This window comes from Hemitrygon akajei, chromosome 30 (genome assembly GCF_048418815.1).
Source record: "Hemitrygon akajei chromosome 30, sHemAka1.3, whole genome shotgun sequence".
Lineage (NCBI taxonomy): Eukaryota > Metazoa > Chordata > Chondrichthyes > Myliobatiformes > Dasyatidae > Hemitrygon > Hemitrygon akajei.
In genome coordinates, this window is record NC_133153.1 from 28,030,931 (window position 1) to 28,046,042 (window position 15,112).

Consider the following 15,112-nt stretch of genomic DNA (forward strand, 5'->3'; position numbering starts at 1 on the left):
ATTCTTTGTTATTTATATAATTAATTACGGTTGTATGTAAAAATACGTGAATTGCATATGTCATGACATGATGCGCGCGCCTCACTTAAAAGTAAAACTAAGTTAGACTCACATTTCGGACTCCTGTCTTTTCCTTTTAATGAGTTCAATGCTTTGGAGCTACAAGACAAAACGGAGGCTGCTTACTTTGTTGAGATCCTCCAGCAATTTGCGTGCGTTGCTCAGGATTTCCAGCATCTGCAGTACCTTTTGTGTTTAAAAATTGATGCACGTTTGAAGTTGAGCCAGTTGTCCCAGAGCACATTGTTGTTAGGGAGCCTCACTTATTAGGAAAGAAAGACTTGGGATCAACTGACATTACATAAACAGCAGCGTGAGGAACAGCTCAAGTACTTCACCCTTATTGTATGCCAGTTCATAACTCTCCACAAAGTCACAATGCTAAATCTGTCCATCCACTGTAAGATTAATCCCTTGTAAAGATCATACCATGGCTGGAATTCATTTGAGTGCTCTACTCTTTTACATAGTGTCTCGAGAAGACGTTACTTCATCATTACTACACACCTAAAAAAAAAGGTTTAAGAAATATTATCTCTTTTACAAGCTTGTAAAAGCCTTTGAAGATGATTGTGGAATCTTAAAATTAACTTGGGAGTTATATAACCAGACAAAGCTCCAGTTGAACTTGAACTCGTTTATTGTAAGTATACAATGCAAATCTCTTATTTGACTTTATTCGATGAGTTTGCTTACTTCTTTATTGAGCTACTTGTAGATACTTACAACGGATTGATGTAGCATTTCCAGATGTACATCTAAGGTGAAGAGAAGGAAAGTCGTTCTATTAGCAGATAGTTCAATTGTCAAAGGACAGAAACTTGTAAATTTGGGTAAAAGATATGTATGAATCTTTAAAAAAAATCGCAGGGAGTAGACTAGAATTCGAGGAAGCTAGAGAATGAGAGAGCTTGACTTGAACCAGAGGCCATGAGTTATGGATGAAAGGTGAAATGTTTAATGGGAACAAGACGGGGAACTTCTTCACTCAGAGGGTGATGCGAGTGTGGAACGAGCTGCCCGTGCAAGTGGTGGATGCGATTTTAACATTTAAGAGAAGTTTGGATAAGTGCATGGATGGGAGGGGTATGGAGGACTATGGTCCAGGTGCAGGCCAAAGGAACCAGGCAGAATAATAGTTCAGCATGAACTAGGTGGGACGAAGGGCCTGTTTCTGTGCTGTAGTGCTCTATGACTCTAATAACTATGATCTGGAATTCACTGCCTGTAGAGATGAAGGAATTAGATCCCTTCTGGGTCTTCATTCTGGAAATCATTTCAGGGCCACGATGAATGAGACTCGTGGGCCAGCAGTGACTTGATGGGTTAAAGGACTTCCTTATTAGTTTTACATTTCTACATTGAGAAGATGGTGAGATACGCTCCGCATTAGTTGCAGTTTACTGCGATCCTGGCATTGTGCCCCGCATCAGCTGCTGTTCTCAAACCGAAGAGTAGGAACTAGCAGAGAGCTCCAAAATCTGAACCAGCAAAGTAAAGCTGCAGAGACATTTTCACTGGGTTGTGGTGACTTAAATTCACATTTACAGCCTAGGGGCAATAAATCAGCATTCATTCATAGTCAAGGAGCGCATCTGGATAAAGCTTCCCTCTCCTGTCTCTTTGAAATTTACACTAACCCTGCTGTATCCACAGCTCAATATAGGTTAGTGGCTGATAGAGCAGAGGTGTGATGTTTAAGTCAGATGATGTCACTTGCAATGTTGGTTTTATGGACGAGCTACCGATGATAGAGTTATTTGCACTGGATGTCATAACCCACCACTGCACATCGCGAAACGTGTCAGCTGTATATAGAGAGCACAATCAGGCGCTAAAGGCAGAAGTCATCGTGCACTGGACAGCAAAGTATCCTGCAATTTACGTCTGCTGAGCGCAGAGAGCTACTTTAAAACCTCAGTGAAAAACTAATTTATGATTAAAATTCTCCATCCGATTGGTGGATCTGATCCAAATTTGTGCTCATCCCCCAGCATATATCTGTCCCAGTAATGAGGAATTTTGGGCTCCTCATCTAAGCTGAGATTCAAGATTCAAAGTACATTTATTCTCAAAGAATGTATAAATTGAGATTTGTCTACTTACAGGCAGCCATAAAGCAAGACACCCAAAGGAACCAAATTTAAAAAAAAACACGAATCATGCAAACAATAGAAGCAAGCAACAGCATTCCGAACCAAACTGAGTCCTTAGATTTGAATCCCTGGAGCAGCCTGGAGTAGGCCCAAGCCTTGATCTCAGTTCATCATATTAATGGGGAAAATCGCCACGAAGCTCGCAGACACAAAGCACAGCAGCTGGGGCAGTCTCACAGCCTCAGCGTTACGGAGAGAGGAGTGAACACTGTAGGAGAATAAGCAAAATTGGCATGACTCTCACCTCTGGTTCCAGCACCCTGTCTTTCCAGTCTATCCAGGACGGCATTTCAATTGTCCAAACAGCAGATCGTGCCTGGCATTAAGGCCCGGCCCTGCTGGAGCCAAACACTCCGGGCCTAGATCACACTGCATAGCAACTCACTCCAAATCTCATTGCCCAACCCAAAGCCGTTCTGGACCTCTCCAAATCAGCTCGACATTTAGAGCAATCCAACCATGCACCTACGTTAGTTGGATGGGCATTAAAACTCCACTGCCTCAAATTCTCTTCTCTGAATCACTCACTCCAACTTTACTCACTCACTCACTCCTCCTTTACTCTCTATATACCCTGACTGTGTCACCACCCACAACTCCAATCTGCTAATTAAATTTGCTGACGACACTACACTGATTGGCCTAATCTCAAATAATAATAAGGCAGCTTACAGAGAAGAAGTCATCACCCTGACACAGTAGTGTCAAGAAAACAACCTTTCCCTCAATGTCATAAAGTCAAAGGAGCTGGTTGTGTACTACAGGAGGAATGGAGACAGGCTAACCCCTATTAACATCAATGGATCTGGGGTTGAGAGGGTGAACAACTTTAAGTTCCTCAGCATAAACATCACTGAGGATCTGACATGGTCTGTACATACTGACTGTGTGGTAAAAAAGGCACAACAGCGCCTCTTTCACCTCAGACAGTTGAAGAAGTTTGGTGTGGCCCCCCAAGTTCTAAGAACTTTCTATAGGGGCACAATTGAGAGCATCCTGACTGGCTGCATCACTGCCTGGTTTGGGAACTGTACTTCCCTCAATCGCAGGACTCTGCAGAGAGTGGTGCGGACAGCCCAGTGTATCTGTAGATGTGAACTTCCCACTATTCAGGACATTTGTGAAGACAGGTGTGTAAAAAGGGTCCGAAGGATCTTTGGAGGCCTGAGTCACCCCAACCACAAACTGTTCCAGCTGCTACCATCTGGGAAACAGTATCATAGCGTAAAAGCCAGGATTATCAGGCTTCGGGAGAGCTTCTTCCACCAGTCCATCAGACTGCTTAATTCATGCAACTGTATTTCTACAGTATATTGACTATCCTGCTGTACATAATATTTATTATAAATTACTATAATTGCACATTTGAATAGAGACGTAAAGTAAAGATTTTTACTCCTCATGTATATGAAGGATATAAGTAATAAGGTCAATTCAATTCATCGACATCGATTTTGCAATGTACCAGCATGGCTTTTTCTTCAAAATCACTTCACCTCAGTTTGCATCTTCATTGTTTGCGGTGATAGTTTACTTCAGAAAAGGTGTTACTAATAATGTTTTTAGTCAAATTACTTGCCTTTCAAACTAGCAGTAAGCTGTCACTTGCCTTCAGTAGGCCATCTTAAATTTCTTAATTTCTTCAATATTGATTCAAAAAGATCTAATGTCTGAGTCTGAATCTCCAAATTTTTACATAAGGAACGATAATTAGACAAATCTGTCTCATTGATTGTTTCAATAAAGTATATATTTTTAAATTTTGAAAAGAAACCTATCCTGAAGAAGCGGTTTTTCAGTTCCTAGCAGTCAACAGGAGTTCTTTGATTGCTGGCAGGTAGATAAAGGTTGCGTTGTAATTGTGTATCAAGAACCTCCATCGCTTGAACAAGTAACTTGAACTCAATTGCCAGCAAGGAAGGTCAGATGGTGAATTGCCTGGACTGTGTTCCTTCGCTGCTTGACATTTCAGCTTCACTCTGCTGCTCTGTGTAGACCGCATCAGAAAACTTACTTTAATTGGAGGATGAAGCAGTTTGGATTAGGGAGTTCAGCAAATTTCTTTTCCAGTCACATGCTTTATTGGTGTTGGTTTTTAGCTTATTACTGTCACGCGTACCAAGAAACAGTGAAAAGCTTATCTCGTGTGCTGTTCCAATCGTTACGAGGTGCACGAACTCGAATAAGATAAATCAGTAACAATGAGGAATGAAGTGTAAAAGCTACTGAAAGAGGTGCAGTGCAGGGAAATGACAAAGTACAAGATCATAACGAGGTAGGTAGTGTGGACAAGAGGCCATCTTGTTGCACAAGAGGTCTATTCAAGTACCTGATTACAGTGGCATGGTAGCTGGCTTTGAAGTTGACAGCACGTGCCTTCAGGCTTTTGTATCTTCTGCCCGATGGGAGAAGAGAGAATGTCTGGGCTGAGTGGGGTAGATGATTATTCCGGCTGCTTTTCTGAGGTAGAGAGAAGTACAGACAGAGCCCATGGAGGGGAGGCTGGACAACTTTCAGAAGAGATGTTTTCTTATAAATCTCAGCCCATCAGTCTATGTCAGCTCTCAGTGTGATGCCATCAATACCATTCGCACAATTCCCCCATCAATGTCCTCCTAATTGTGGGGAGGCAGCCCATACTTCTGGTGCCAAAATAGCATGCTCACAACTTGCCAACTCTAACCCCTAACCATACGTCTTTGAATGCGGGGGAAAACTGGAGCCCCCCCCCCCCCCCAGAGGAAAGTCACGAGGTTATAGGGTGAACGTACAGAATCCTTGCAGACTGAGGCAGGAATCGAACCCTGATCGATGATCGAAGTCACTGTAAAGCAATTGCACTAACCATGCTGCCGGGTAGGAGTTGTGGCAATGGTCATGATTGCAGAGAGTGGACTGTCAGTGAATGGGGGAGTAGGCAAACCTTTACGGGTATTACTGTTGGATAAATTGTTCACCTGTAGCTTGCCAACAACGATCTTCGATGCTCCCTCTACCTGACCCTCCTTGCTTTGCTCTGCAGCTGGCGAGTCCGAATCTGGTCAGCTGATAACAGTGTCCATCGGGCCAACCTGGTCATGAGGAGTTGCTCTGTGGGCACTGCAAACATACTCAAGGGAAGCCTAGGCATTGGACAGAACATCAAAAACAACCCTGCAGATTATGGAAATCTGAAATAAAAACAAAGTGCTGGAATCATTCTGCAGGTTGGGCAACATTTGTAGAGAGAGAAGTCGAGTTAGGTTCAAAGTTCAAAGAGCATTCATTAACAACGTTATACAATCTTGAGATAACAGGCAGCTACAAAACAGAAAAACTCAAAAGATCCCATAAAAAGATCTTCAAACATCCAATGTGCAGTGAGAAAAAGAAACTAATCGTGCAAATGATGGAAGCATTCAGAACAAAAGTGAGTCCATAGACACGAAGCCCGGAGCAGGCCACAGCCTCAGCATCAGTTTAGCGCAGAGCCAAGTAAACGTTGCAGAGCCTTCAGACACAGAGGTTGTAGCAGCTGCAGTAGGCCACGGCCTCGGCCTCGGTTCAGCACAGAGCTGAGTAAACATCACAGAGCAGTGAGCAGAACTGGCCCAACCCTTGCTTTTGTCCCGCTACCCTGCTTTTTCACTCCATTTGGCTCGGCACCTAATCATCCAAACATCGGGATGTTTCTCGCAATAGGACTCTGCCCTGTCACAACAGTACGCTCTAGGCCTGGACCCCACCGCAACCTTTTGGCCTGAACCCAACTCTTCCAGAGCGACCTGGTGCTTAGATCAAACGAACCCCGCTCTCAGTTTAGGCGGATAGGCCTTGATTCTGCCTCTCCTCCACTCCACTCGCCATGACTTCGACTCAAAAATGTCTCGACCTCGCCTCACACCTGCTCGCTTCGACCCTCGCCTCAGCCTCACCTTCGCTCATCTCTGCATTGTTTGTGGTGATCAGTTACCATATATTTTACAAGAAAAAGTGTTACAAATAAAGTATTTAGTTGTATTCTCTATTTGTTTGCCACCAGTGAGCAGTTGTTGAGCATCACCAGCACCATCTTAAAACAGAAGTTAATTTTCAGGTGGAAAACTCTTAATAAAAACAGGATCTAATGAAGCTGGTGGAACACAGCAGGCCAGGCAGCATCTATAGGAAGAAGTCCAGTCGACGTTTCGGGCCAAGACCCTTCGTTATGACAAAGGGTCTCAGCCCGAAACATCGACTGTACTTCTTCTTATAGATGCTGCCTGGCCTGCTGCGTTTCACCAGCATTTTGTGTGTGTTGCTTGAATTTCCAGCATCTGCAGATTTCCTCGTGTTTGCGATCTAATGAAGCCATTGTGGTCTGTAATGTTAACCCTCAGCAGATATTGTAGCTTCAGCACAGGATAATGTATGGTGCCATATACTCAGTGCCCACTTTATTAGGTACACCTGCTCATTAATGCAAATATCTAATCAACCAATCATGTGGCAGCAACTCAATGCATAAAAGCATGCAGACACGGTCAAGAGGTTCAGTTGCTGTTCAGTCTAAACATCAGAACGGGGAAGAAATTTGATCTAAGTGACTTTGAACGTGGACTGATTTTTTTGTACCAGGCAGGGTGGTTTGAGTATCTCAAAAATGACTGATCTCCTGGGATTTTTACGCGCAATAATTTCTCGAATTTATGCAAAATGATGCCAAAAATGAAAAAAAAATAACATCCAGCAAGTGGCAGTTCTGTGAGTGAAAAGTCTTATTAATGAGAGAGGTCAGAGGGAAATCACCAGACTAGCTGAAGCTGGTAAGAAGGTGATGGGACCTCAAATAACCACACGTTACAACAGTGGTGTGCAGAAGAGCATCTCTGAACACACAACACAGTGATCTTTGAAGTGTTGGGATGGGCTACTTTACACTCACACCCTCAGTGGCTACCTTATTAGGTGAGGAGGTACCTAATAAAGTGGTTACTAAGTGTTCACATAGTTTGGTAATAAATTTACTTTAAACTTTGAACTCTGAACTTCATCAATGGTCAGCTCTAATGCATCTCCTGTGCAGTGTAGCTTTCATTCTGTGGAAACACCACTGCTGTGCATTGATGGCACACCAGGTCAAAAGCCAAGCTTCCAGGGAAGAGCCCTTGTTACTCCGGCGCCCACTGATCATCCACAAATCCCCTGCTGATTTGCCTCAGATGCAGATGCCATTTTGTGCAGATGATACTCTAGCCATTGCAGATGTTGATGTAACACTGGATATTGACCTGCAAAGGAGGGCTGAAGAAGTAGGTCCCAGGGTTTGTGGAGAGTTCAAACAGGGCCCACAATGTGCATCTCCTAGACTCTCCCCTCCCCCACCCACCTTTCCCCCTAACCTGGTCTCACTTATCAACTGCCAGCTTGAACTCCTTCCTCTTCCCTCCCACCTTCTTCTTATTCTGGCTTCTGCCCCCTTCCTTTCCAGTCCTGGTGAAGGATCTCAGCCCGAAACCTCAGCTGTTTGTTTCCCTCCATAGACGCCACCTGCCTTGCTAAGTTCCTCCAGCATTTTCTGTGTGTGGCGGCTCAAGGTTTCCAGCTCCTGCAGGATCTCTCGTGTTTGTATTTGAGCCAGCTCTGGTGAGGCCAGCTATCTTTGTTTTCCAGTGTCCGGTATGTGGTGTCCCTATCGTGATATGCTCAATAGTGAGCAGTACGATGCTGTGTCTCCTAAGTCAGCCTGGAAAGAAAGTGATGCATAAGATCTTCATATGACCACTGACAATGCAGTCCTGGCCTGTTCTGAGGTTCTTGGTGTGAGTGGAACCGGTAGTAGTTCTGATTTCAGTGTGACACATAGACATCTCACGTTCTGTTGTTCTGGTTGGACAATTGTTCCTCAAAACCCCTGCATGGCTGTGGCCTCTTACGAACCGCCCTGCTTCCCCATTCTCTTCCAGCTTCTCTTCCTATTTTCCCCCATCGTGTTAAAGTCCATGCTGAAAGCCTCGTAGCGGATGGGAGTTAGGAAGCATTTCCTTGTGGCGGTGTCCTTTAGTCAGGACGTGTTCCTTCAGCACTGATGCACCACTTTCTGTAAACTTTAGTGCAAGGCTTGAGAAAGCAGCCCATGCGTGTTATAAGCAGCAGTGATTAGAAATCAATCAACTGTTCAGGCTGAAAGTAGCTGATGATTCCTTTAAATAGCTCTTGTAGGGAGATCCTGCCTTCGGCTGATTGTGCTCAGCTGCGTGAGGCCAAGCGGGGGCATTAGCTGGAGAACTGAGCTCTGGAATATCACATTAGCCTCAAAACGTCACTGCATGGCAATTGATGTTAACATCTACGCACTGCGAGTCTGCCCTATTACTTTCACTGATAGGCTGGCATTGGATGTCGTGCATCGCAGGCAAGAGTGTGAATATTTGCAATTTTGGAAACATTTTACCACCTACAGCACCCAAACTCATGTGAGGCTGAGCTGAATCTCGCAGGCATCTTCCTTTTAAAGTTTCTGACTTTTCCTGCAACACTATTATTTGTGTTTTTTGTTGTACGAACATTTCAGTTAAAACTCTTCATCTTATGTACTGTACTTTCTCTGTAATTGTAGCATTATATTCTGCACTTTTTTCTCATTTGTACTACCTCGATGCATTTATGCATGGAATGATCTGTTTGGACGGCATACATTTCACGTGACAATAATAAAACAATTCCGAAATGCTACTTAGTGTATTCCCCATTTTAAATGGCAGTAGCAATCTTTGAGATTTACCAATGATTTAATTGTGTTTTCAAATCTGTAATGGCTGCTCTGGTGTAAGATGAAGCAGTGTAAGTAAACTTTGACATTAAGTGTACCAAAAGACAACATTGCAGAAGTTGTGTGTGCAATTTCATTTGGAGGCACTGACGGAAAAGTGTCAACACTTTTTCCCTTTGGGATTGATAAACAGCTCAGCTGGGAATGTGGTAAGTTTGCCAGCTCAGCTTTCCTGTCCTTCTCCTGTTCCTTGGTGGGGCCGTCTCTTTGGTGTCCGCAGCTAGCTGCTTAGCACACAGCAAATTTGCCATTTTATGAACAGAACTCATCAAAAAAAATTTTTTTTTTTTCCGCAGCAGAAAATTGATACCTCCCTCTGTGTCAGAGGCAAGTTAAATGATGTCAACCTCTGGTCTGCCCACAGTATTCTCAGCGTGCACAGTCCTCAGTGTTCCCTGCAGTTTCAAACGCGAGAGAGCCCGTGTGCTTCTGCTCTGAGAGCCTGTCAGAAATCATGGCAGAGATGATAGCTGCTCCGGAAAACACAGGATTGGAAGTTCTCCTGTCGACACTCAAGGTAAGTGGGATGATTGCCATGATTTTGTTTGGAGTTCCAGAACTTCTTTCTCATTCAAGGTCTCTCAATTGTTTCAGAGGCCAGAAAGATTGTTATCCTATTGTCATGGCCGGGTGATACTTTTAATTTATGAGAGCATGCCCAAATCAAATTAAATCCTGATTAAGCTTCTGCAGATGGTACATGTCTAAATAGAATAAACTGCTTAGAAAATGGTTCAAAACCGCTGTTTGTAGTTAAGAAATTCTAAGCTAATATCCACAGAATGAAGTGGCATCTTTTACTTGTAAAATAAATTATTTAAAATAGCATTCACCATTTACTATTAAATAAATTGCCGTTTATTTTGGTCTGAATGCTTTTTGTTACCTTAATGATTGCCTACAGAAAGCTGCTTAAGTTCCAGTGAAGTTTCTGTGAATTTTTTAAAAAGTTAAATGCAGTGTAAATTTATATCGTGTTTAGCCATCAGTGCTATTTTGTAATGGTCCTGAATTTTATTTGCAATAATGTATTTAATTTGCCAGCACTGTAGTAGATAAACAGGATTTATTTAATTGTGTCTTTTTGTAAATTGAGGGAACCATAACTTGGGAGGAAAAAGGCTTTTTAACCGTTCAAACATGGTCTAGCACACTTTTACGACTGATGTGTAGAAAAACATCATTTATCCATCTTCTCTTCCTGTCCGTAGAGAGCATCACCAGAGTAAGGATAGTTGATCCAGTGTGCATGACTTTTGGGGAGTAGTCGGAGCTAGGGTAGGAGCTCTGTTGCTTTTTCTTTGTCCCAACTCTTTTAAAGAAAAAATCCTTAATTGCCCCCAAGCTAACATTAAGAATTTAGTATTGTTAAAAAAAAGTGGCACTAGCGTTGAGGGTATTAATAGGAGCTGATCTCCCTTGTGTACAATTTTTAATAATAATCAGTCGATTTCCTACAATATTTTTTCATGATAAATCAGGGTAATATTATTTAAGTAAGATTAATTGGCCAATACCACAGAAACAAAAAGTAGTATGATAACATGGTGATTATTGCTTTACAGGACTTTATCACTAACTAGGCTTCGTTTCTGTAAGGATTTCGAATGTTCTTCATTTGACTACGTAGGTTTCCTCGAGTTTCTCTGGTTTCCCCCAACTTTCCAAGGATGTTCAGTTAGGGTTAGTAAGTTGAGAGCATATTATTTTGGCTTTGTAGATGTTACGACACTTGCGAGCTCCCCTCAGTACAACACTTGTTGAATTGATTTGACACACATGACACATTTCACCAGGTTTCACTATACATGTTAAAAAAAATAAAGCTAGTTTTTAATCTTTACACAGGCTGGACTGCACTGGGACTACGGTTGGTATTGGATTATTATTGGTATTGATTTATTCTTGTCACAGGTACCGAGATGCAGTGAGAAGCTTTTATTTTAATGCCGTCTAGATAGATCATGCCATACATGAGTACTTCAAGTGAGTTAAAAGAAAACAGAATGTGGAATATAAAGTTGCAGCTACAAACAAAGTGCAGTGTAGGGAGACAAATAAGGTGCAATGGCCTTGTTGAGGTGGATTGAGAGATCAATAATTCATATGTAGTATATGAGAGGTTTGGTCAAGATTCGGACAACAGCGAGATAGAAGCTGGCTTTGAGTCTGTTGAACACACATGAACAAGCAGAACTAATAGAAAAAAGGAAATTTTTATGGCCGTCTTAATACGCTCAGCAGAGGATGGTGCTTGGAGAAGCTGTGCTGGAGGGGATGGTCGTTGGCTCGGAGGTTTGACGGACTCGGAGTTCTTTCGACGGACTCAGGTTGCTTTCACTGTGTGCTGCGTCTGTGAGGCTGAGTCGGGCGGCGCCATGGAAGTCCACAGCGGGGGTATTCCCTTCTGCCGCCGGTGTGGGATGGCGAGTTTGTCGGGACCCCAGGGACTTGTGGAAACTGTGGTGATTTCTTTTGAACTTACAGTCCTTTAACATCTTGGACTATTTTTACTGTGCCCATAGTTTTTTTTTATCAATTATGCTATTGTTTGCACTGTTGTAACTATATGTTGTAATTATGTGGTTTTATGCAGGTCATGTAGCTTTAGTTTTTGGTCTTGTTTTTGTCTGGTGGATTTGGAAAACATTACGTGGACTTTCTGGTGTAGTCTGTTTTGTCATATGCTTTTGTGATATCATTCTGGAGGAACGTTGTCTCATTTTTTAACTGCATTGCATTTGTGGTTACTAAATGACAATAAACTGAATCTGAATCTGAATTTAGTGGGAAGGTAAGTTAGTAGCCAAAGTCAAAGCAAATAGTGGGGATGGGAAAATAAATTGGATCTGTGGAGGCAGCAAAATTTAGAGAAGTGGGCAGGAATAGCAATGGAAGGCAGGGAGCAACTCTTGGGAAGCAGATGGAGAATGTATAAGATAGGAATGGAGCACTGGAAACATTAAATCAGGTGGAGGAGATGGAACTAAATTCATTCCTTCACTTGGGACTGGAGACAGATAGATATAACTGGACAAAGGAAAAAAAGAGTCAAGGTAGAAGAAAGAATCATTTTATTAAAATTATCAAAATTACATTTTGTCACTGCAGGTGCATTTCTACATTCACTCCTTTTTGCCATTTTGTGACAACACTACGTTTCACCAAACAGAGAAACTGAAATATACATATAAATGTATATAAAGCAATGATGCAGATTCAAACTCCGACCCCAATGTTCCCTTTCCATCCAACCACTTCAAGGAGTACCCATTCCATTCCTTAATATCCTATCCTTTGACCTATTGTTTCACAGAAAAATTGGAGAAGAGGAACATATCATAATACCAATAGTTGTACCATAATTCAGAATAGTTACCCGTCATTCTCCCAGTGCCCCAAATGACCACCACCCACCTCCCAGAGTGTAATTTGTACTGATCCCCTACTTTCTTAATCTTTTGGTAGCTTCTCAGATATGGTTGCTAAGTTTGTAATATTTTCTGTTTCGTCAGGTATGTAAGTACAGCATCTCAAGTGCCCCCCTTTTTCTGACAGAATAAAATCCAAAGCCATTCTGTTCTGTAATACTGAAGTACGGACAGTCATCAGTTCTGGCGACAACTTGGTTAATGCTTGTTGGGTTTGATCAAAGGCACATGCCTCACTTCCCTCTAGTCCAGTGGCACCAGAGGTCCATAACAGGAGCAAGAGATTCTGGATGATTACCTTTCTTGGATATGAAACTATGAGATTGTCCCAGGAACTGATGAATAGGGCATCGGCTTTGGACTAAGTAGTGAATGAAACCGCATGTGCCTTTGGAACTTTAAATCAGCAAAATCTCCATATAGATTCCAGGGGAAGACGGAAGGGATTTCAATATCGCCCTGAGTAGCCTCGTCCAAGTGCACTGTTATCCTCAATAGAAAAAGTGAGCAAGTACTGTGAGTCAGGATGGATTGGGGATAGGAAAGAAGGCCAAACACAATTCCACCACAGTGTAAAATTCATAGTCACTAGGGATTTCTGTAAAGATGGTAGGAGGTTTCAGGACACTAGGGTAGGCTGGTATCACCACGTCGTTGAGAGTTCTCAGATCATGAACAACCCCCCCCCCACCCAAAGCGTTCTTTTCCTGTTTCCTAACTGGTAAGGGCTGGTAGTGGGTATAATAATCCTCTATTGCAGAAGGGATCCAATGTAGCAAAGAGGTGCTTGACAGAACTTGGAGGTTCCACCAAGACCACATGGTGGCAACTGACATGACTTAAATAGCCAATGTCTTCAAAAGGACTTCATCTGGGGGATGCTCCAGAGATTAAGCTTATCCATCCAGTCAATTCCAAGGACATTCAGATCTGGCTGGTCTGTTGGGTAACACATACCATTGACTTGGTTACCATTCAGCGTCAAGCAGTGTAATTCTCTAATCAGCTGGAGAGTTCCACCCGATGCACCTCGGGCGAAATGATGAGTTGATTTGACTGGTGGGGACCCAAGTTCCCACCATGTGTCTTTGGAAAAGATGGTGATATCTGATGCCATGTTGAGTTGTAGCTTGACCATTTGTTGATAAATACATTGACGTACTGTCTCCTGGTGGTGACTATTAAATTCTTTGTGCACTTTGATGGGTTCTGAAGCATCTTGTCCTTGTGTTCCACTGACCTTGAACACAACGAGGGATGGCAAACACCTTCTTTGTGACCATGGCAGTGATATTTCTTGCAAATGTTTCTCATACTGTTAGTTTCTTGCATACTGTCACACACTACAGTTCTGTGTTTAGCTGCTTGGAGAACTGGTGAATGATGATGTCTGGGCCATTAGACATTGTGTTGACCTTGTTCTGTTTAACCAAGTTGGAATCATGCTTCAGGTTGATTAAGTACTGACATTCTTGAGTGACAGCTTGTAGAGTCATGTCATGGTCTTGCTCCAATCTGGCCGGGAGCTGAAAGCGAATATCTGCATCGTCAGGTGCTTGAAGTTCGCAAATATAGCAATCAGACGCTTGGACTGTGATTCAGTCATGCTACCCAGCTTGAACTTTTCACATTCACAATTGACAACACTGACATATGTGATAAAGTCATTGGCATCTTCTTTAATGGGTTTTAGGCAATGGTTATGAACACTGAAGAGAGATGACTACTTTCCGAAATTGGTTGTTAGCTGTTGGGGAGTTTCATCAAAAGCACAGGTCGAATGGTTTCTTTGGCAGAATGGCGCAGTACCCAATCGTTCAGTAATAGCAAAGTGAGCATTTTCCGGGAGTCGACTTTACTGGTGAACTCAACCCGGAATGCATCTTTGTAGTGCCTGAACCAGGATTCAAACATAACTCCTGGACTGGCATGGGACTGGAAGGTGGAGAAAGATGCAGCAACTGTCTTGCATGAGTTCTGTTCATGATTGACACTAACGTTGTTGGACTCACTGATAACCTGCTGGTTAACGTTTCCATGAACTTCAGATGGGCCGACTTGAACTGAGCTTGCTGCTGTTGTAGAAATGTGCACAAGTCTTCTGCTGAAGCAGTCACGTTGATATAATACAACATCTCATCGCCAATTTGCTGAGCTTGTTGCCTATAACTGCTGATGAGATCCAAAACAGACAATAGAACACGCTGGAATTGGAAATAACCCTTTAGTTGGTGAAACCACACCAATCTCAAAACTCAACTCAAAATCACACTCACCATTACGACTATTTAAACAGTTTACCCCAGAACAATCGAGTCATTGATTGGGACAAAGATCAATCAGTGAAAGTCAGCCTGGGATTGGTTTTAGCTGACCACTAGGTGACTATTTTGGCTCACTGTAACAATGTATTTTGACTCTAGGTCTCTCTGCCCCAGTAAAATAACCAACACAAGTGAGAACCCCACTTGTCCTGGGCTTTATCTCTTCTCTCCTCTCTCAGCGGGTAGAAGATGCAAAAGTTTGAAAACATGCATCAGCAGGCTCAAGGACAGCTTCTACCCTGTTGTTATGAGATTATTGAACAGTTTCCTGGCATAGGGTGGCATGGTGGCGGAGTGGTTAGCACTGGTCTTTACAGCGTAAGTGATCCGGTTTCAGTTTCCTCCGCTGTT

At 42.8% G+C, this 15,112-nt stretch overlaps 1 protein-coding gene across 4 annotated transcripts in view; it reads left to right on the plus strand.

The window, feature by feature from the left end:
- Positions 1-9,021: 9,021 nt before the first annotated feature.
- The window catches only part of agbl1 (AGBL carboxypeptidase 1), a 249,996-nt gene continuing 243,905 nt past the window's right edge, over positions 9,022-15,112 (plus strand). For 3 of the 4 annotated variants that reach the window (XM_073033206.1, XM_073033209.1, XM_073033208.1), the window contains exon 1: positions 9,245-9,523. In XM_073033206.1, coding sequence (XP_072889307.1) covers positions 9,461-9,523 — 63 coding nt within the window. In that variant the 5' untranslated portion in view covers positions 9,245-9,460. Of the gene's footprint in view, positions 9,156-9,244; positions 9,524-15,112 lie in introns of those variants that run through there. The other variant, XM_073033207.1, reaches the window with a different exon arrangement.